Source organism: Pleurodeles waltl, chromosome 2_2 (genome assembly GCF_031143425.1).
Source record: "Pleurodeles waltl isolate 20211129_DDA chromosome 2_2, aPleWal1.hap1.20221129, whole genome shotgun sequence".
In the NCBI taxonomy this organism is placed as follows: domain Eukaryota; kingdom Metazoa; phylum Chordata; class Amphibia; order Caudata; family Salamandridae; genus Pleurodeles; species Pleurodeles waltl.
Genome location: NC_090439.1, coordinates 495,733,038 through 495,756,852, shown reverse-complemented (window position 1 = coordinate 495,756,852; position 23,815 = coordinate 495,733,038). Strand labels below are relative to the sequence as shown.

The 23,815-nt window shown below is 46.0% G+C and overlaps 1 protein-coding gene across 2 annotated transcripts in view; it reads left to right on the top strand.

Annotated features, from left to right (window-relative positions):
* The window catches only part of TYMS (thymidylate synthetase), an 88,817-nt gene that overhangs the window by 17,405 nt on the left and 47,597 nt on the right, over positions 1-23,815 (top strand). For both annotated transcript variants that reach the window (XM_069219982.1, XM_069219983.1), the window contains exons 3-5: positions 16,404-16,578; positions 18,509-18,610; positions 23,122-23,297. In XM_069219982.1, coding sequence (XP_069076083.1) covers positions 16,404-16,578; positions 18,509-18,610; positions 23,122-23,297 — 453 coding nt within the window. The remainder of the gene's footprint in view (positions 1-16,403; positions 16,579-18,508; positions 18,611-23,121; positions 23,298-23,815) is intronic.

Sequence of the window (23,815 nt, the reverse complement as noted above, 5' to 3'; positions counted from 1 at the left end):
CTGAATCTGTGTACCTCTGTAGTGACTGCTGTGTCACTGAGGCTCTGCTAACCAGAACCTCCGTGCTTATGCTCGCTCTGCCTTTAAAATTGTCACTATAGGCTAGTGACCATTTTCACCAATTCTAATTGGCGCACTGGAACACCCTTATAATTCCCTAGTATATGGTACCAATGGTATTGGGGTTCCAGGAGATCCCTATGGGCTGCAGCATTTCTTTTGCCACCCACAGGGAGCTCAGACAAATCTTACACAGGACTGCCACTGCAGCCTTAGTGAAATAACGCACACGTTATTTCACAGCCATTTTACTCTGCACTTAAGTAACTTGTTGTAGGAAAGTACCATCTTGCCTGGCATGTTACCCCCATTTTTCACTGTATATATGTTGTTTTAGTTGTATGTGTCACTGGGACCCTGGTAACCCAGGGCCCCAGTGCTCATAAGTGTGCCTGAATGTGTTACCTGTGTAGTGACTAACTGTCTCACTGAGGCTCTGCTAATCAGAACCTCAGTGGTTATGCTCTCTCATTTCTTTCCAAATTGTCACTGACAGGCTAGTGACCATTTTTACCAATTTACATTGGCTTACTGGAACACCCTTATAATTCCCTAGTATATGGTACTGAGGTACCCAGGGTATTGGGGTTCCAGGAGATCCCTATGGGCTGCAGCATTTCTTTTGCCACCCATAGGGAGCTCTGACAATTCTTACACAGGCCTGCCACTGCAGCCTGAGTGAAATAACGTCCACGTTATTTCACAGCCATTTTACACTGCACTTAAGTAACTTATAAGTCACCTATATGTCTAACCTTTACCTGGTAAAGGTTAGGTGCAAAGTTACTTAGTGTGAGGGCACCCTGGCACTAGCCAAGGTGCCCCCACATTGTTCAGAGCCAATTCACTGAACTTTGTGAGTGCGGGGACACCATTACACGCGTGCACTACATATAGGTCACTACCTATATGTAGCTTCACCATGGTAACTCCGAATATGGCCATGTAACATGTCTATGATCATGGAATTGCCCCCTCTATGCCATCCTGGCATTGTTGGTACAATTCCATGATCCCAGTGGTCTGTAGCACAGACCCTGGTACTGCCAGACTGCCCTTCCTGGGGTTTCACTGCAGCTGCTGCTGCTGCCAACCCCTCAGACAGGCAGCTGCCCTCCTGGGGTCCAGCCAGGCCTGGCCCAGGATGGCAGAACAAAGAACTTCCTCTGAGAGAGGGTGTGACACCCTCTCCCTTTGGAAAATGGTGTGAAGGCAGGGGAGGAGTAGCCTCCCCCAGCCTCTGGAAATGCTTTGTTGGGCACAGATGTGCCCAATTCTGCATAAGCCAGTCTACACCGGTTCAGGGACCCCTTAGCCCCTGCTCTGGCGCGAAACTGGACAAAGGAAAGGGGAGTGACCACTCCCCTGACCTGCACCTCCCCTGGGAGGTGTCCAGAGCTCCTCCAGTGTGCTCCAGACCTCTGCCATCTTGGAAACAGAGGTGCTGCTGGCACACTGGACTGCTCTGAGTGGCCAGTGCCACCAGGTGACGTCAGAGACTCCTGCTGATAGGCTCCTTCAGGTGTTAGTAGCCTTTCCTCTCTCCTAGGTAGCCAAACCCTCTTTTCTGGCTATTTAGGGTCTCTGTCTCTGGGGAAACTTTAGATAACGAATGCATGAGCTCAGCCGAGTTCCTCTGCATCTCTCTCTTCACCTTCTGATAAGGAAACGACCGCTGACCGCGCTGGAAGCCTGCAAACCTGCAACATAGTAGCAAAGACGACTACTGCAACTCTGTAACGCTGATCCTGCCGCCTTCTCGACTGTTTTCCTGCTTGTGCATGCTGTGGGGGTAGCCTGCCTCCTCTCTGCACCAGAAGTTCCGAAGAAATCTCCCGTGGGTCGACGGAATCTTCCCCCTGCAACCGCAGGCACCAAAAAGCTGCATTACCGGTCCCTTGGGTCTCCTCTCAGCACGACGAGTGAGGTCCCTCGAATCCAGCGACTCTGTCCAAGTGACCCCCACAGTCCAGTGACTCTTCAGTCCAAGTTTGGTGGAGGTAAGTCCTTGCCTCACCTCGCTGGGCTGCATTGCTGGGAACCGTGACTTTGCAGCTACTCTGGCCCCTGTGCACTTCCGGCGGAAATCCTTTGTGCACAGCCAAGCCTGGGTCCACGGCACTCTAACCTGCATTGCACGACTTTCTAAGTTGGTCTCCGGCGACGTGGGACTCCTTTGTGCAACTTCGGCGAGCACCGTTTCACGCATCCTCGTAGTGCCTGTTTCTGGCACTTCTCCGGGTGCTACCTGCTTCAGTGAGGGCTCTTTGTCTTGCTCGACGTCCCCTCTCTCTTCAGGTCCAATTTGCGACCTTCTGGTCCCTCCTGGGCCCCAGCAGCGTCCAAAAACGCCAAACGCACGATTTGCGTGTAGCAAGGCTTGTTGGCGTCCTTCCGGCGGGAAAACACTTCTGCACGACTCTCCAAGGCGAGAGGGATCCGTCCACCAAAGGGGAAGTCTCTAGCCCTTTTCGTTCCTGCAGAAACCTCAGCTTCTTCTGTCCAGTCGAAGCTTCTTTGCACCCGCAGCTGGCATTTCCTGGGCATCTGCCCATCTCCGACTTGCTTGTGACTTTTGGACTTGGTCCCCTTGTTCCACAGGTACCCTAGATTGGAAATCCACAGTTGTTGCATTGCTGGTTTGTGTCTTTCCTGCATTATTCCTCTAACACGACTACTTTGTCCTTAGGGGAACTTTAGTGCACTTTGCACTCACTTTTCAGGGTCTTGGGGAGGGTTATTTTTCTAACTCTCACTATTTTCTAATAGTCCCAGCGACCCTCTACAAGGTCACATAGGTTTGGGGTCCATTTGTGGTTCGCATTCCACTTTTGGAGTATATGGTTTGTGTTGCCCCTATCCCTATGTTTCCCCATTGCATCCTATTGTAACTATACATTGTTTGCACTGTTTTCTAAGACTATACTGCATATTTTTGCTATTGTGTATATATATATCTTGTGTATATTTCCTATCCTCTCACTGAGGGTACACTCTAAGATACTTTGGCATATTGTCATAAAAATAAAGTACCTTTATTTTTAGTATAACTGTGTATTGTGTTTTCTTATGATATTGTGCATATGACACTAAGTGGTACTGTAGTAGCTTCACACGTCTCCTAGTTCAGCCTAAGCTGCTCTGCTAAGCTACCATTATCTATCAGCCTAAGCTGCTAGACACCCTATACACTAATAAGGGATAACTGGGCCTGGTGCAAGGTGCAAGTACCCCTTGGTACCCACTACAAGCCAGTCCAGCCTCCTACACTTGTAAGTCACCTATGTCTAACCCCCACTTAGTGAAGGTTAGGTGCAAAGTTACTAAGTGTGAGGGCACCCTTGCACTAGCAAAGGTGCCCCCACATAGTTCAGGGCAATTTCCCCAGACTTTGTGAGTGCAGGGACACCATTACACGTATGCACTGCATATAGGTCAATACTGTAGGAGGCTGGCCTGGCTTGTAGTGGGTACCAGAGGTACTTACACCTTGTGCCAGGTCCAGTTATCCCTTATTAGTTTGAAGAGGTGTTTCTAGCAGTTTAGACTGATAGAAGGTAGCTATGGCAAAGCAGCTTAGGCTGAACTAGGAGACATGTAAAGCCCCTACTATACCACTGGGGTCATATGCACAATATCATAAGAAAACACAGTACACAGAATTACTAAAAAATAAAGGTACTTTATTTTTATGACAATATGCCAAATGTAAATCAGTGAGTACCCTCAGTATGAGGATGTTATATACACAAGATATATGTACACAAACCAAAATTAGGTAAGTAATAGCAAGAATAGTAATGCAAACAGTATAGAATCACAATAGGTTGCAATAGGAGCACATAGGTATAGGGGCAACACAAACCATATACTCCAAAAGTGGAATGCGAACCACAAATGGACCCCAAACCTATGTGAGCTTGTAGAGGGTCGCTGGGACTGTAAGAAAATAGTGAGGGTTAGAAAAATAGCCCACCCCAAGACCCTGAAAGGTAGGTGTAAAGTGCACCTACTACCCCCAGAGAGCACAGAAGTCGTGATAGGGGATTCTGCAGGAAGAACAAACACCAGCAATGCAACAATAGTGGATTTCTGGACCTGAGTACCTGTAAGACAAGGGGACCAAGTCCAATAGTCGCAACAGTGTTGAGAGTGGGCAGGAGCCCAGGAAATGCCAGCTGAGAGTGCAAGGAAGCTGCCACCAGATGGAAGAAGCTTGGAGTTCTGCAAGAAAGAAGAGAGCTAGGGACTTCTCCTTTGGAAGACGGATGTCCCACGCTGCGATGAAGCTTGCTAAGGTGTTCCCATGCAGAAAGACCACCAACAAGCCTTGCTAGCTGCATGGGTCGCGGCAGAGGATTTTAGGTGCTGGTGTGGCCCAGGAGGGATCAGGATGTTGCCACTTGGAGGAGGAGGAGACCGAGGGGGCGCCCAGCATCTCAGGGAGCCCTCACAAGCAGGCAGCACACACAAAAGTACCTGAACAGGCACTTGGAAGTAAAGTGAACCGGAGTCCACGCAAAGTATCAAAAGGGAGTCCCACGACGCCGGAGGACAACTCAGAAGGTTGTGCACTGCAGGAAGGAGTGTGGTGGACCCAGGCTTGGCTGTGCACAAAGGAAATCCTGGAAGAGTGCACAGGAGCCAGAGCAGCTGCAAATTACGCGGTACCCAGCAATGCAGTCTAGCGTGGGGAGGCAAGGACTTACCTCCACCAAACTTGGACTGAAGAGTCACTGGACTGTGGGAGTCACTTGGACAGAGTTGCTGAGTTCCAGGGACCACTCTCGTCCGGATGAGAGGGGACCCAGAGGACCAGTGTTGCAGTCTTTTGGTGCCTGCGTTAGCATGGGGAAGATTCCGTCCAACCAAGGGATATTTCTTCGGAGCTTCTGGTGCAGGGTGAAGGCAGGCTACCCCCAGAGCATGCACCACCTGGAAACAGTCGAGAAAGCCGTCAGGATGAGGCGATACAAGGTTGCTAGTAGTCGTCTTGCTACTTTGTTGCGGTTTTGCAGACGTCCTGAGCAGTCAGCGGTCGATCCTTTGGTAGAAGGTGAAGAGGGAGATGCAGAGGAACTCCGATGAGCGCTTGCATTTGTTAACTGAAGAATTCCCCAAAGCAGAGACCCTAAATAGCCAGAAAAGGAGGTTTGGCTACCTAGGAAGGAGGATTGGCTACCAAGAGAGGTAAGAGCCTATCAGAAGGAGCCTCTGACGTCACCTGCTGGGACTGGCCACTCAGAGCAGTCCAGTGTGCCCCCAACACCTCTGTTTCCAAGATGGCAGAGGTCTGGGACACACTGGAGGAGCTCTGGGCACCTCCCCTGGGAGGTGCAGGTCAGGGGAATGGTCACTCCCCTTTGTCCATTTTTGCGTCAGAGCAGGGCTGGGGGATCCCTGAACCGATGTAGACTGGCTTATGCAGAGATGGGCACCATCTGTGCCCATTACAGCATTTCCAGAGGCTGGGGGAGGCTACTCCTCCCCAGCCCTCACACCTATTTCCAAAGGGAGGGGGTGTTACACCCTCTCTCAGAGGAAGTCCTTTGTTCTGCCTTCCTGGGCGAGGGCAGAAACCTGTCTGAGGGGTTGGCAGCAGCAGCTGCAGTGGAGACCCCGGAAAGGCAGTTTGGCAGTACCCGAGTACCGTGCTAGAGACCCGGGGGATCATGGAATTGTCACCTCCAATACCAGAATGGTATTGGGGTGACAATTCCATGATCTTAGACATATTACATGGCCATGTTCGGAGTTACCATTGTGACGCTATACATAGGTAGTGACCTATGTGTAATGGTGTCCCCTCACTCACAAAGTCCGGGGAATTTGCCCTGAATGATGTGGGGGCACCTTGGCTAATGACAGGGTGCCCACACACTAAGTAACTTTGCACCCAACCTTCACCAGGTGAAGATTAGACATATAGGTGACTTATAAGTTACTTAAGTGCAGTGGTAAATGGCTGTGAAATAACGTGGACGTTATTTCACGCAGGCTGCACTGGCAGGCCTGTGTAAGAATTGTCAGAGCTCCCTATGGGTGGCAAAAGAAATGCTGCAGCCCATAGGGATCTTCTGGAACCCCAATACCTTGGGTACCTCAGTACCATATACTAGGGAATTATATGGGTGTACAAGTATGCCACTGTGAATTGGTGAATTTAGTCACTAGCCAGTTAGTGACAAATTTGGAAAGCAGAGAGCATAACCACGGAGGTTCTGGTTAGCAGAGCCTCAGTGAGACAGTTAGGCATCACACAGGGAACACATACAGGGCACATACTTATGAGCACTGGGGCCCTGCCTGGCAGGGTCCCAGTGACAGACTAAAACAACATACAGACAGTGAAATATGGGGGTAACATGCCAGGCAAGATGGTACTTTCCTACATATACCTATATGTAGCTTCACAATGGTAACTCCGAATATGGCCATGTAACAGGTCTAAGATAATGGAATTGTTCCCCCATGCCGAATCTTGTATAGGGGTGCCAATCCCATGCATCCCCAGGGCTCCACTATGGACCCCAGGTACTGCATAACCACCTCTCTGGGGTTTTCTCTGCACCTACCGCTGCTGCCATCCCACAGACCGGGTTCTGCCCTCCAGGGGTCTGGGGAGCCCAGTCCCAGGAAGGCAGAACAAGGTTTTCCTCTGAGAGAGGGTGTTACACCCTCTCCCTACTGGAAATAGGTGTTAAGGGCTAGGGAGGAGTAGCCTTTCCCAGCCTCTGAAAATGCTTTGAAGGGCACAGATGGTGCCCTCCTTGCTTAAGCCAGTCTACACCGGTTCAGGGAACCCCCAGTCCCTGCTCTGGCACAAAACTGGACAAATGAAAGGGGAGTGACCACACCCCTGTCCATCACCACCCCAGGGGTGGTGCCCAGGGCTCCTCCAGTGCGTCCCTGACCTCTGCTATCTTGAATCCAGAGGTGTGAGGGCACTCTGGAGGCTTCTGAGTGGCCAGTGACAGCAGGTGACCCCTCCTGATAGGTGCTTACCTCACTAAGTGGTAAATCCTCCTCTGAGGGCTATTTAGGGTCTCTCCAGTGGTCCAACTGTCCAAATTTTGGAGGAGTTAAGCCCTTGCCTCCCCTCTCCAGACAGTAATCCTGTGCACCACGTGAACTGCAGCTGCTAGGGCTTCTGTGCACTTTTGCAAGGAATCCTTCATGCACAGCCTCGCCCAGGTCCCCAGCACTCTGTCCTGCATTGCTCAACTCCCTGGGTTGACCTCCGGCTTCGTGGGACCCTTTTTTGTAGTGTTGAGACGACGACTGTGCTCGGTCTTCTTGATCCTGTGTTCAAGGACTTCTACGGGTGCTGCCTTCTTGTGCATGGGCATGCTGTGTTGCTGAGGGCCCCTTCTGTCTCCTCTCCCAAGTGGAGACATCCTTTGCCCGGGCAGCATCCTTTTTCTTCAACTGCGTCTCTTGCAGCTAGCAAGGCTTGTTTGCGGTCTTTCTCCAAGGAAACATCTCTGCATCCTCAAGCACTCCGTGGGACATCTTCTGCATGAAGGAGAAGTTCCTAGCACCTTCCTTTGTTGTAGAATCTCCAGCTTCTTCCACCCAGAGGCAACCATTTTGCACCTTCATCCGGGGTTTAGTGGGCTCCTGCCCCCCCTGGACACTTTCATGACTCTTGGACTTGGTCCCCTTCCTTTGCAGGTCCTCAGGTCCAGGAATCCATCTTCAGTGCTTTTCAGTCTGTGGTATTTGCAGAATCCTCTATCACGACTTTAATGTGTTTCTGGGGAAGTAGTAGCACTTTACTCCTACTTTTCAGGGTCTTGGGGTGGGGTATTTTGGACACCCTTAGTGTTTTCTTACACTCCCAGCGACCCTCTACACACTACACTAGCCCAGAGGTCCATTTATGGTTCGCATTCCACTTTCTTAGTATATGGTTTGTGTTGCCCCTAGGCCTATTGCATCCTATTGTATTCTCAGTGTTTGCACTACTTTCTGACTGTTTTACTTACCTGATTTTAGTTTGTGTGTGTATTTCACTTACCTTCTAAAGGAGTATATCCTCTGAGATATTTTTGGCACATTGTCACTAATATAAAGTACCTTTTATTTTTGGTAACTCTGAGTATTGTGTTTCTTATGATACAGTACCTATATGATATAAGTGGTATAGTAGGAGCTTTGCATGTCTCCTAGTTCAGCCTAAGCTACTCTGCTTTAGTACCTCTATCAACCTAAGCTGCTAAAACACTACTAATCAGGGATAACTTTGCATGACACAAGGTGTAAATACCATCAGGTACCCACTGTAAGCCAGGCCAGCCTCCTACACCTACCAGCCTCCAAATCTTCACAAAGAACAAGGGTCATCTTCATTTGGACCATATATGAATATGAGCCTGAGCTGGTGGGCCTGCAGTGTACCGGACAGCATCACATATCGCCCCTGTTGGTCGCAGACAACTTGACGCCTGTGTGCCAGGCAAGCCCTCCATAAAGTAGTATAGCCACCCTGCCTGCATAGGTAAAATAGTGAGCAATGTTTCACTCGTCTCACCCCCAGGCTCTTGAGTATTTTCTGTAAGGTGAAGCCCTTGTAGCGTACAAATGTCAGTGTTGCTGGAGGTATGCCATAACATGTTGCACTTTGCACCTATCATTCAGGCACCGCACGTTCCAAGTTACGCATTTAGGTGATGGCATGTGGGGCTATATGCGGGTGGGACCCTCTGGACTCGATTGCTGGGAATTACAAGTCATCGAACCATCATCTGTACGCTGAATGACAAAAGAGGGGGAAAAAGTCAATGAAACATGCAATAAACAAAATACCGTCATCAAGATAACCTAAACATATCACCCACCCCATACAATACCACACTTTTTCAAATAATGAGAACAACAAGGGAATCATCCCAGAGGGGTGAACATGAGGTCCGGCACTCTCCCAGCCAAGGGGTAGCTGGGTGGCCGGAGAGGTGCAATGTTAGTGACAAGATTTCACCTGATCAAGCCTCACATCTGAATCGGCAGGCAATTCTTCGCTGCCAGAAGCACTGCAGCAACACCACGCAACTGGCTACCACACCAGAACGAGTCGTGGAAGGGTCGCTGCCACCAAGCATACCACTGGTCCCACACATGAAGTAGGTGAACTTTCATTCTCACTTAGATATCCCAAATCTGCTTCACAGGCTGCAGACGACAACCCTGCTGCAGTGAGAGGAATGTTTTTAACAAATTTGGCAGCTGCCTTTGGATCGGTGAAATAGTGGGTATTCACAGCTTGGTTGGGTAAATCAAAGAGTACTTGGCATCAGTTTCTTGTAGCAGACGCTTGATCGGTAGGCAATCCTCGTAGCAGCCTACACTGCAATCATAAAGTCTGGGAAGATGGACACTAACTTGCCTGTGTAGTTAAGTGACCGCTTATCTCTTGCCAGTTTCAGGGCCATGTCCCTATATCTATGATTCAATAGCCGGGCGATTATTGTGCGGGCAGGTGCCCCGGGTGGAGGTTGCTGACCAAGGAATCTATGGGCTCTTTTCATGATCATCATGGCAGAAAGTATCTCTAAACAGTGTGCAGGGCATTGTCTCCACATAGTCCTTCATGCGGCCTATCGTGGTCGACTATGGGGTGCCCCGTATTCACAATTTGCTCCTCCGCGAGTGCACATCCAAATCTTTGTTCTTGTTCTGGATGACATCCAGGACCCGTTCCATCCTAAGTAGCTTTTCGCGGGCTGCGGAGTTCTCACCTCTGACCAACGATGTGCAGTGCTCAAGTTGGTCTATCCACTTTCCGTGTCTATCTACTTACTCATTCAGGCGATCAGATCTGTCAGTCAGCAGATCTAATTGTGTCAGTTGCGGTTGGAGTACGTTTGAGGCCAGTAACCTGGCACGAATGCCTGGCTTCAGAGATGAACCCCCTCCCCAACGCAGCTGCTGGTCATCCGTAGGTAATTCTGTAGTGCTAGTCTGCCTGCGATCTGCTAAGGACAGCTTGGACTGTTTTGCATCACTCTTCCCCATCTTGCGGCTGGTGTAGACCCGCAAGGGTCACGGACAGTAGCTAAACTTGGCACAATATGGGTTGCAGGTGCTGTGTGCAGCTATCTGCTGGGTCCCACCTCACCCCTGGAGTGGCTTGGAAGGTGGGCACAAGTAGACCACACAAATTCCAACAGAGCAAATGACAAGAGTAAGGGACTGGTCAGCAAGTAAAGTGGTAGACTCACACTGAGTGCTCACTTCAGCTCTGAAAATGGCGGAAAGGGGACCTCCAAGGTCAAATCAGGCCCGTCTCACCCTGGCAGCAGAATGGATGAGCAGCACCCCTACATCCAGCGCCTTGAGACCTTATGGGTGATGAGCTGCGCTTTACAAATCCATGATTGATTGATTGAATCACGGTGGGCACGAGCAGGCCAATTCAAGCTCATATGTTGTAGTGTCCCCAGGCCAGGGTTGTGAAGTGTCTTCCAGTTACTCTCACAGCAAGAGAATACCTCCTGACCAATCTGACACGGAGTCCTTTTTCCTTATTTAAATGTCTTTTTATTGTATCCACCCAGAGCAGCATAAACAGCAACCCGGTGTCTCCTTTCACCCGATCTTCAACCGTCCACCTTAGAATCCCCAATACATTCTGTTGCCAAGGTAATTACAATGGCAGCACCGAAGGACATACACAACTACAACATAGCACATCTTCCCCTCTTAATAAATAAAAACATAATATAACTATATACATTAACATACAAACACCCATAATATAAAACTTACAGAACAATTCATAGAAATAGTTCTAATCTCAGTTCTTAAGATATAAATAAAGTATAACTTTAACACACAAAATCCCTGAGATGTCTAGGATATGTGCAACTCCTTCCACTCCTTCTTACTCCTACATTCACATCCACATCAGACCAAACAGCATCATGTTTATCCAACAACAACTTGGAACACTTGGCTAGTCACGACATGCTCCAAACTTCTCCACCTTCTAGAACAACAACATTCTTCTTTACTTCTATAATCTTCTTCGGTCCAACATATTTAGATTCTCCTTTAGGACAACACACAGGTTTCTTAATAAACACCAAATCACCCTCTCACCAATTTTTCTGACGTACACAATGCCTCTCATCGAAACGCTTCTTATACTTTGTCTGGTTTGCAATTACTCTAGTTCGCATATTCCTTAAGTCATTAAACTTTGCTCTAACTTGGGTTTTAGGATGCAATCACGAAGGATTTAGCTTTGAGCCTGCTAATCTACCTTTTAAAATACGAAACGGAGACAAACCAGTAACAATATTTGGTGTATTCCTGTGGGCCCATAACTTCTCCCTCAACAGTTTTTAATGGCAATCTATTTTCCAGAGCAACTTGAACACTTGCCTTCACCAACTGATTCATTTTCTCAACCAACCCGTTAGCTTGGGGTGCATAAAGCGCTGTGCGAAAATGAGAGATTGCCAAATTCTTAAGAAAATCCTTCATTTCTGTGGAAGTGAACTGAACACCATTATCAGTCACTATTACTCTGGGAATTCCTTCACAGGCAAACACATCAGTCAAAAAATCTATCACAGTTCTGGTGGTAACAGAGTGTACACAACTAGCAGTAACCCATTTAGAAGTGTAATCAACAAGGACAATCACAAATCTTTCATTTTATGGTAACATTTCAAAAGGTCCCACCAAATCCAAACCCAATTTGACCCATGGTTCATCAGGAATGGAAACTGGAGATAAAGGAGCAGTCCGAATTACCCTGGATTTATCATTTCCAGCACACTGTAAACAGTCCTTCACAACAACCTCAACCTGTTTATCCAAACCCGGCCACCAATAACACTCTCTGATACTAGCTTTTGTGAGATTCCTACCTAGATGTCCCTCGTGACCTAAATTAATCAGCTTCTCACGTAAACTAGAAGGAGGAATTAACCTATTATTCTTGAACAAATTGCCATCAATGATACTCAACTCATCCCTAACATTCCAAAAAACTTTGGTATCTTCATGACAATCACTCAAACATGGCCACCCTTGAATCACATATTCCACGACCACTCTTAAAACTGGGTCTTTACTACATTCTCCATCCCATTCCACTTTATCTAGAGCAGATTCCTTGATCCACAACACCGGAACTTGCTCATCAAAACTACAATCAACCACTGGTAGTCTAGATAGGAAATATTCTTCTTTCCAGGATAATACTCCACTGAATAATTAGTCTAACAGGCTCTCCACCCAACGCTTGATGCGTGGTGTTGTATTCTCAATATTTCGGCAGGTGAACAACTGTACTAAGGGTTTGTGATCACTCCTGAGTACAAAAGGTAAACCCCATAAGTAATATTTGAAATGATTTATAGCCCAGGTGCAAGCCAATGCTTCACGCTCAATCACAGAATACCGTTCTTCTTGACCTTTAAGAGAACGTGACGCAAACGCCACTACTTTTTCTTCTCCATCCACATGTTGCGAGAGAACTGCACCAAGACCTTTCAAACTAGCATCAGTGGATAAAAATGTTTTGCGCTTAACATCAAAATGGCCTAAAGTGGGCATCATTCCTATGTCATTTTTCACAGCATTAAATGCCTCCTCACACTGTGGAGTCCACTCATACTTCACACCCTTCTTCAGGATCCTTCTTAATGGTTGCACAATACTCGCAAAATTCTTGACAAATTTAGAGTAGTATTCTGCAAGGCCAAGAAACGATCGTACTTGATCTTTATCTACTGGTATTGGTACTGATATAATTGATCTCGCTAACTCTAATTTTGGTTTAAAACAATCTCCAGAGATAGTGTGACCAGGAACCAAAACTATGGGTGCTAACCATTCTGAGGCTTCAATCTCTTCTATAACACCCAAACCTAACAATCTGTCAAGCTCTTCTTGTAAGGGCTGTAACATCAGGTGAGGCACCTTCCTCACTTTGAATACAGCTGGACTGGCATTAGATTTTAATATAATTTTATGTTTGAAATTTTTCAGTAATGCCAGCCCATCATTAAAGTCCTCTGGAAAATTTCTTACAATTCCTTCATCATGACCCAAATTAGAAACAGAAAGAACCTGGTCAGGAGTGTTAGGGTTCAAAACAATTCCTAAATCTTTGATGGCGCCACCCCAACAAATTGTTGCCACGTTTTGCCACGTAAACTTTTCCAACTGTTTCACGCCCTTTAAATTCTATCGTCATCACAGAGTACCCAATAAGATCAATTTTCTGTCCACCATATCCAATGGGATCGATGTCAGGTGGAGTTAGTTCAATCTTTTCACCTGCAAAGATCTTTTCCCAATTCTTGTCCCCAATTAGTGTAAACGGAGAACCTGAATCAGCAAGTACTGGAACAGTTTTCCCATCAATATCAATATCACATTTTGGCATTACTAGTTCATTTTCACTGCACTGTTGATTAGTATAATCAACATGCAAAATCATCTGTTGTGCACTTGTTGACTCGCTGACTATATTCATTTTTGAACTTTTGCAAACTTTTGCTAAATGCCCCCTTTTCCCACAATTCCTGCAATTTACATTTCTAGCAAAACATTTTGGGTTATTAGCCAAATGACCAACATTGCCACACTTGTAACATCTGATATTGCCTTTCTCTACAATATCATTTACTAATTTTTTCTTTACTGGACACCTTCTGCACAGTCACATTCCTGAACACAATCACAGGAAGACCTCGGAAATGCAGATTCAGTATGAATGCCATGACTGAGACCTGCACCCTTCATCTCCTTAGCCCATAAAATGGCATGTTCTATGCTCTCAGCGATGATCTGAGCTTCCTGCAATGTTGAGTACTTAGCCAGTAGTTTTTCTTGGACCCTAGGGTTGTTAGTACAACGCACAAGTTGGTCACGTATTAAAGAGTCCGTGAGTTCAGCAAAGTCACATGTTTGAGCCAACGTCTTGAGTGAAGCAATGTAGTTGCCAACCCTTTCATCTTTAGCCTGCACTCTCATAAAAAACTTGTCTTTCCATAACATTTATGCGACCACCAAAATGTTTTTTGAGCATCATAAGTGACATGTCATAAACATCTCTAGGTTCACCCTCAGCTGTACCAATAGTTATCAAGTCAAGGCTATCATAAATGTTCTGTCCCTCAACTCCTAAATTGTGTAATAGAATGCCGTGTTTTCTTGCAGGGGAAAATTTCTATCCACCAATACCAATTAAATATGAGTCAAATAAATTTATCAATTTTTTCCATGGTAGAATTGGTTCGCCTCCTTCCGATAAAAAATTGTGGAGGCTGAGACATACTGAGGAGAGGCTGATGAGTCATTGCAGATAATAAAAGGATATAAATGTAGATAAAACTGTCTGGTAAAAGATTCTTCTGTTGTGCTTCCTGAATGTGCCAAAGTTCTCGTTATGTTGGCACACTAGTCTATATTCACTTCCTGTCGTAAAAGAACTTCCTGTAAAAATTATGTTTCATGAATAACAGTGAGAGCAGGATACACCAGAACACAGTAAGTTTATGCTGCAAACAAAAATGTAATAATCCTCTGGCAGCAACAGTCAGAGATTAAAAAAAAATAGCCGTAGGAAGTTTAAAGCAGTACAAGGTGCGTGCATGTCCTGTAGAGCACATCCTCAATCACAGAAGAAAACACGTTGCTCAGCTGCCATTCTTAAAATCTGAAAGTAGATGTAATGGAAAAAAAAAATCCAAGAAGATGCGCGCGTCTTAATCTGAAGAAAATGCACGTTGTTCACAGACAGCTATGTTTAAAAAAAAGTGCGCGCGTGCCTACACATTATTCGTTTTTAAATGAATGCGCATATTTCAAACAATACGCATTATAGTCAGCTGTTATTCCACACAGTAGTATGCTTAAAATAAAATATATGCGTCTGTTTCAGAAACAGAACACGTTGCTGACAATCAGCTGTTACGATCAGCTGTCGTTACTCAATACCGAAACAGTCTGAAATGCACACCACAGTTGTATGCTTAAAAAAAAAATATGCACGTCTGTTTCAGAAAACAGAACACGTAGCTGGCAATCAGCTGTTACGATCAGCTGTCATTACGTAGCTGCCGAAATGCGCACCACTCAATTAACACACAAAAATCTTAAAATGTCACCAAAATCACGTGGGTCCGATGAAGGGTGGATACGCCTCGTCGCCACTTGACACGGAGTCCTTTTTCCTTATTTAAATGTCTTTTTATTGTATCCACCCAGAGCAGCATAAACAGCAACCCGGTGTCTCCTTTCACCCGATCTTCAACCGTCCACCTTAGAATCCCCAATACATCCTGTTGCCAAGGTAATTACGATGGCAGCACCGAAGGACATACACAACTACAACATAGCACAATCTTTGTCAGCAGAGGGGGCGGGCGCTGGGGGAGGGGCGGGGCTTGACCCTCTACGAGGTTCTTCACCGGTAATCTTGCCACCATGTGCCTAGCCCACTCAGTTCAACTCCGCTAGCACTACGGGGGCCAATCTAGGCTGTCCATCGCAGAGCGCAAGCAAGGGTATAATGTACACTTATGCTGTACATGGCAAAATACAAATCAAGTGAATTACTATAATAGAGGTCAATGAGAACATCGCGTGGAGTGGACAGTTGGCGTTCTTTGGTAAAGTATATTTCAGAGGGGGTCAGCGAGAGATCCGATAGCAGTGTCTTGATGAAATAAGACGAGATTGCCTTGAAGTCTCAATGGTCTACGTAATTACGCCTTGTTTAATGTCCCCATAATATCTCTTTATGGAGGGAGGGCCCCTAAAAGAGGCAGTATTTTTTATGTACCATGACTTTCTGAGAAGTCTCCTTTTATGTATACAATTCATTCCCTCCCACCCCCCCTTTTTTTGTTGGCACGTTTTCGGATTCTACCATTTATTCATTTGTTGTTTTTCAGAAGATACTAGCATAATGTGCATCAAAGTGGTATTGTTTTAGCAGAAATGTTTTTGCTTTTCACTCTTAAGAATGCTGTAGAGGAAATGTAGTGTTTAATGTTTTTAGATGAGATGAATGATGTGTGTTTTTTTTTTTTTTTTTTTTTTTTTTTTTTTAATTTTGGACCGCTTTAAATGATTTGTTTGGCAGTTTAACATTTCTTATATGCTGAAGAATGCATTTGATTTTAATTGGATTTTAAATAGTATATAGGGGCATGTTCTCGATCACTTTGTAGTACTATCAAATGTTTCTCTAACGTTTGGTGGACTAGAATATTGCCTTGAGCCTATGTAACAAACTTTTTTTTTTTTTTCTGAATCAACTGTATTTTTTGTGTAGTATGGAGCTAACAAAGATGTGCATTTCTTTTAATGTATACTAGGGTTCAACAAATGCCAAAGAACTTTCTGATAAGGGTGTGAAGATATGGGATGCCAACGGATCAAGGGAGTTCCTGGATAAACAGGGCTTTACCTCCAGGGAAGAAGGTGACTTGGGTCCGGTGTATGGTTTCCAGTGGAGGCATTTTGGTGCGGAATACAAAGACATGCACACAGGTAAGTTCAATGCAGAAACATGAGATCAACCAAACTAGGAAGGCGTATTTTATTTATTTTGTTTAAAAAAAAAAAATAATAATTCTAGTGTTGTGGTCTGCTCTCGCCTTAGTAGCACTAACAGATCAACATCTGCGCATCTTAGAATTTCGAGTTGCAGAAGTGGGAACGGGGTTAAGATTGAGAGCACTTTCAGGCTGCTGCTGATGGACCTTGAGGGCAATGGTTTTGGGCTCAGGTGAAACTTTTGAAGAAGCCGTTCACTCGTGCGCCAAGCACCCACTGGAGTTCTTCCTACAAGGTAGGCAGGGGAAGGTCCCACAGGCCGAGCAGAAGTCAGTAACTAATATGTGAACAGCATCCTAGTATAACATTTGGAAGAAGTGCCAAACTACCCTTGTCCCTTGGAATTCAGAGGGCGAGGCGAAGGTGGAAGTGAGTGTACTACCAGTATGTTTGCCGAGCCTCAATGTGGGAGCGTGGTGTCGCAAAGTATTGCCCTTGCGAGAGCCACGTCTTGCGGTCCCTTGGAGCATGTGCATAGTGTAGCGTCCTCCCCAGCCTGGGAACCCGCCAATGACTAAGCCACATACGGACCTGAATATTATAATTCTTTATTCTTGCGCTGTAACTGAACTCAACATTCTAAACAAAGCTTTCATTGCATTCCGCTCTAACAACTACGTCACACTGCCACGGAGTCCTTCCGAGCCAAAAGGGTTCAGTCATAAAGCTGGCAAGACCTAGTACTGTGGTCAGGAAGAAGGCATGGGTTGGAAAAAGAAAATGCACAAGGAACACTCCTGTTGGACTTGACTGCTAGAGAACGCAGGTGAAGCACTCTAAGCACCACCTTGTATATGCATCTGAAATGACGTTAAGAAATCTAGTGGAGGTTTCTCCTCCCCAAGGAATAGACGTTTTGAGAGCAGGGGCCTCTAGACCCGTGGCAGTGCTACAGACACTCAGTAAGGCTGTTACATCTATGTTTGGACGGTAATGGAATGTGAGGCAGTTCCATAGGACGCCTCAGTCCCATAATCTCGGCTCCTGCGCGAGAATACATTGGGTTTTGCAAGCCTCCAATGAGTTTCTTAAAGCCAGCGACCGCAAACCTGCAATTTCAAGAGTATCTACCAGGTGGCGCTGTAAGGCATTGCAAGCACAAATGTTAAGTTCAGCATATTTATGGATAAAGAAAGGAGCAAATATGCCTCTCGTTTCCAGCTCGGGCTCAGTGTTAAATTGTGACACTGATTTTAATTCTCCAAGCAGCAGCCTGAAATACTCTTGAGCCTGTACCTGAAGGATTTTTTAAGTATGCAAAGTGGTATTCCTATAGCATTCTTTATATATTCTGACATACCCTTGGTGAAACAGCCCCATAAAACATAAAATGGAACTATTCATATACAATTAGTACAAGTAGTGAGAGCTCTGCACTCTTCGTTTTTACTAACGGGGAGTGGGACGTGTAGGGACTGATTTACAAAGACATGTTGAAGTGTACTCCAGTAGTACCTCTTCTCGTACCAATAAATGCTTTGGTTTCATGTTTCTCTTTTTTTTTTTTTTTTTTTTTTTTTTTAAAAGGTTTGTGTCGTACTTTCATTCCAGGAACAAAAAAAAATGCAATGTGAAGAGTGATTTTATATGTGCTGTTGTGTGCACGGTACTTTGCTGTGCATTAAGGTCCACATGAATTTATTTTCCTGTGAGTTCCATGCATTTAAGAGGCTTACCCTAGATAGATGTTTCTGCAGAAATACAAGGGCTTAGAAGAAGGCAATCAGTGTTCTACCTGAGTTTACCACCATTCCCTGGTCACCCTTCAGAATTGATGTCGCAATTTAAAACTGTATTTGTTGAATGTCCTGCGTGCTTTAAATGCCCATTGCAACCTTTAAAATGCTCTGCAATTTTTCTTCAGATTATACAGGCCAGGGAGTCGACCAGCTTCAGAATGTAATTGACACGATCAAGGCCAATCCAGATGACCGACGAATCATCATGTGTGCCTGGAATCCTAAAGGTAACTCAGTCTGTGGAGGGAAGATCATTTCCTTGTTGCTCCGTTTACAGGATGGAATATATTTATTCAACTGAGCATTGCGGCTGTAGTATAATTGTGCATATAGTTTACTTCCAAAACTCCCTGTTGTAAGTTCAGGCCTCCTTTCAGAAGCAATGGGTAATGAAGATGCTATACATGTCTATTATTGAAGCGAAAGAGTGAAATTTGTTGTGGGCGGGGTGTTCCACAAACTGCATTTCCGGTTCACGCGATCAAAGGCAAGCTTTGAAAGTTATATTTTTATTCATACTTGTTGGGCACAGCCTGACGGTTCAGATGGGTAACATAGTGTACAATAGTTTAGGTATTGTAGTACAATGGGTAGTCTCAATGGATAGCCGGGCTTAACACACGCAGGTTCAGAGTGCTGCACATCAAAATAGAATGCAGAATAAAGAAAATATTAGATATCACTGTGCATAAATTAAAGCGTATAAAGTAGTATTGTAGCTGAATTAAAAAAAAAAAAAAGACCTTGTCCTCCTTTTCTCTGCGCCCCTGCCTCTCCCTACCCCCCGAGTTCCCTCTGCAGTTCTGCTCCCCCTCCTTACTGCGCTCCTGGGTTCCCTTTGTGCGTCCTTGCCTCTGCTCATCCTCCCTTTGTGCCTCTGTCCCCCTTCTGTTCTGGTGTTCTCCTTCTCATAGGCACCTTATAACTTCTCCTCCCCCTGTGCCTTTGTTCTTCATCACGTCTAAGTTGTCATATTTATTACTTTTTAATACACGGTAGAGTTTTGATTTGGGTTCCACAACTTGCTCAGGCCACCCACATTACTATTTCCTTAAGACATTCAAGAGACAGGAAGGGTATTGGTTGGCCACACAAGGGCAGGGGTCTGAAAATTTCAGATATTCTAGTCCAGATTCTTTAGATGTCTTGTACTCTTTATAGTACTTTGTCTCCAGTGGAATATATGTTCGAACAACGCATGCTGGAACCAGGCATGCCTGAACAATGCGGTCGGAACAACGATCGCGTTGTTACCACTAATGCCTTCACCACGAATGCCTTAACGATTTTTCGTTGTAAAGGCATTCCTGGTAAAGGCATGCGTAGAATGGCATGCATGGTTCCAGCTTGTGACCACCCTGACCCCGCCCCTAAAACTACCCTGACTCCCCTGTCCCTAAAACCTAAACTGCCCCAACCCCCACCCGCTCCTAAAACTACGGCAACATCTAACCCTAAAACCTAAAACTACCCCAAACCCTGCCCCCAAAACTACCCTCACCCCTACCCGCCCCTAAAACTACCCTGACCTCCCCAAAACCTAAAACCCTGTCCCCGCCCCTAAAAACCTAAACCACCCCACCTCGCCCCTAAAACTACCCTGACCCCGCCCCTAAAACCACACCGGCACCCAGCCCGCCCCGCAAACTACCGCGACCCTTGCCCCTAAAACCTAATACCACCCGACCCTCCCCCACCATGCCCCTAAAACCTAAACTACCCCAACCCACCACCCTGCCCCTACAACTACCCGACCCTGCCCCTAAAACTACCGCCACCCCCCTAAAACCTAAAATTACCACAACCCTCCCCTAAAAACTAAAATTACCCCACCCCTAAAACTAACCCCCAACCCTACTCCAGCCCCACTTACCTGACCGCGTCCTCTCCGATCCAGAGTCTGTTTCCCTCTGCCTTTAATCACACATTCGCTGTTCCAGGCATGCATGGTTAAGGCAGAGGAAAACAAGGTCATTGTTCACGAAAGCATTGTACCACTTTCGTGGACAATGCACCTCGTTGTTCCTGTGTCATTGTTAAGGCTGCTTCCCTCTCCAGTGTGCTATGTCTGAAATTGATGTAGGCGAGGATTAAATCACTGCTTCTCCCCCACAATAATGATCGTCACGAAGTGTATGAGGATTGTTCACATAATTAAACTGATGTCTTGTGAATCAACCAGCTGCGGGCAGCTTTCTCGTAGGATCAGGTTCCTGAACAACTGATTTTTCTCTTCACGTTTTCTTGCTCCAACCCACTAGCTCTACTAAGGGCGATGTTGGACTCTGAGGAAGACCGCCCCCCCCCCCTCCCCCCCCTCCAATATGAACCATGATTTGTGTTGGACCAGGCCCTCTCTGCAAGGTTATCCCCAGACATTTTGCCTTTTTTTCCTCCACTTTTTGCCAAATTTGTTTTTGCTGGCTTTAGGATTCTGAGCACTTTCCCTGTGCTCAAGTGCAGGTGCTCCGTACGCTAAACATGGTGACATTGGCTTATCCACAATTGACATATTTAATTTAAATCCCTAGTAAAGTGCACTATATGCCTGTAAATTAAATGCTATTAGCGGGCCTGCAGCACTGATTGTGCCACCCTGTGGAGTATTACTTTAAACATTACTCTGGCCTGCCAATGCAGTGTGTGCAGTGCCATTTCGATCTGGCAAGTGCACCTAATTGTCAGGCCCAAACCTTCCTTTTGATTACATGTAAGTCACCCCTTAGGTAGGTCCTAGCTAGCCCCAAAGGGCAGGGTGCAACATATTTACAAAGTTAGACATGCACTTTTAGGTTTAACATGCCCAGATAGTGAAAAACAATTTTGGGAGGTTTTCACTATTGCAAGTTATATCTCTCCTGTAGGTTAACATTAGAATTACCTTGAAACAGTCTTTAAGTGTATTTTCTAATTGGGGAAAAGATTGGAGTTTGGTGTCTCTGGACTCACAATTTAAATTCTCAACGTATGCTGACATCAGATTTAAAATTGTAAGTCTGAAAATGCCACTTTTAGAAAGCTGGCTTTTTCTTACTTTAATCATTCTGTGCCTCTGCCTGTCTCTGTATACATGTCTTGGGTAGGTGGGAGCTGGGCGTTGTGCATTCCCTCTAGGCAGTTGCTCACAAAGGGAGCTGCTTGTGTGTCATTCACATCCTAATGGCCCATCACCAGGTTGATGTGCCTCCATGGGCTAGATGGGAAGGAGGAGCTGACCTTTCACCTGAATAGGGCTGTGCCTTTCCTCAGACAAAGAGCTGCATAACCCCCCCCCCCCCCCCCCCCCCCGTAGAGTGTCTGGAGCCAGGAAAGGAAGGACAGGGACCTGTGTACTTCAAAGGCCTCTCTATGAAGTCCCTCCCACTTTAAGGGCTCAACTGGGTATAGGTACTGGACGCTAAACTCCGCCAAATCAGTACACCTATGGATCTGATGACATTCTGCCAGGAAGGAGGACTGTTGGGCTTCCAGAAGGGACTGTCACTGCTGAACCTCTTTGCTGTGTTTGCCTGCTGGCTGGGAGTGAGAAGGACTGGACTTAACTTTCTCCCTACATCCTCACAACAACCAAGTGACTCCAAAGGCTTGCCTCATGTTCTGAAGTCTGAGTCATCATAGACTCCCCTGTCCCACCACCCCCTTCCAACTCAGTTGTAGCTGCTGGATGCTGCCTACTGTGAGCCCTGTCCTGCCAAGAAGTGCCAATCCAGTTCTTGGCTTTGAAAGGGGACTCAGCAGCTGTTTACCTGCAAAATTGGACGCATCAACGCCATTGCACCTATCTCTGAACCGTTGCATCCTCCCTCAGTGCCGACCCATCCCCGCTGAGGTTGAGGATTCCTCATCACCGACTGATCTGCTTAGGACCGACTCCTCTCCACCAGCTCTTGTGCATCGCTTTCACTGCCCGGCTTGACGACAGCGCATCGACTCCATCACAGAGAGTTTGACGCTGTACCGCTTTGACGACTGTGCAGCTCGACGACCAAACATCCCTGGGCTGAGCAGATTGGAACCAATGCATCGCCTTCTCTGTCGACACAGCCCTCTGTCCAAGGTACTTTTCATTGGGCACTGCGGTGGTCCTGTAGCCGCCTGCCTTCTATCCCGTTCGGCCTGAATATACCCTGGTCTAGCTCAGTCTCGAGTATCTCTTAAGTTAAGCCTGACTGCTCTGTGTCAAGCTACCAGACGGTAAGACTGGTTAATTTAGGGTGTGTATCTGACTTACTCTGGCTAGGATTGTGGCCCCTACTTGGACACAGGGTGCCTACCTCTGCCAACTAGAGACCCAGTTTCTTACAAAGTTTTTTTCAATGTACTAGCAGGAGACCAAAGTCATCTAGACTGATTCAGATAGCATTTGGAAATTGCCAGGCCACAGTCTTCTCAGTCAATATGAAGTGTACAGACTAAAATTCTGGTTTACAATAGTTGAAATTTGGACTTCAGATATGGGCTTCAGGGTTTGACTTCCTGAAGATCGAATTACTATAAGTTCACATCCGTGGTGAAATGTTTGTTGGCTCAGCCATTCAGAAGCTTGGTTTGTGTTTATTTACTACTAATGTCTAGATTACTCTGAGCATTCTTAAACTGAGTAATCTACTTTGTTACAATTTGAATGAAAGGTAAATTATTTGCAAGTTACAGATTGTGTGACTGCAGCTGAAGTTCTGTTGGCATATTGCTATCACTGTTTACTTCTCGACTGATCTTCATTTTTTTGCCCTACTAGATATTCCCCTTATGGCCCTGCCCCCTTGCCATGCCCTCTGCCAGTTTTACGTACTGAATGGTGAATTGTCATGCCAGCTGTACCAGAGATCTGGAGACATGGGACTGGGAGTGCCTTTCAACATTGCCAGTTATGCATTGCTCACGTATATGATTGCCCACGTTACAGGCCTGAAGGTATGTCATTTTTGCTTTTACAAGCTTTTTTTATTGCAATTATAAGAGGCATTTGATTACATGCGTTATCATATGTGTTCTCTCATAAAGCAGTCCTGATCATGATTTGGGGCAAAGGCAGCATTACTAATCTTTGAAAGATCTGTTGTTAGAGGTGATCTACAACTTCGATGTAATTTAGCACTTCCTTCATAATCGGAGCATTTTCTGCTATCACCTAACTCTAAATGAGGCCTTGTGTGACTTGAAAAAAACATATTAGAAAAAGCATTTTCAACACAGCCATCCTCAAACTTACTGACACCCTCAAATCGAATATCACCAGTGTTGTACAGTTATACTCCACATTCCAGACTAAAGTACCCCACATTATTCGCTAGATGCAGCCTTCCAGCTTTCTTCCCAAATATGGCTCACCTTCACCAGTGGGCCTATAGGAGCATGTAGTTGATACTTGAGCAAGCAACGGTGACACAGTTGCTGGGGAGAGGGGGAAATCCCACCTATACCCATCAGAT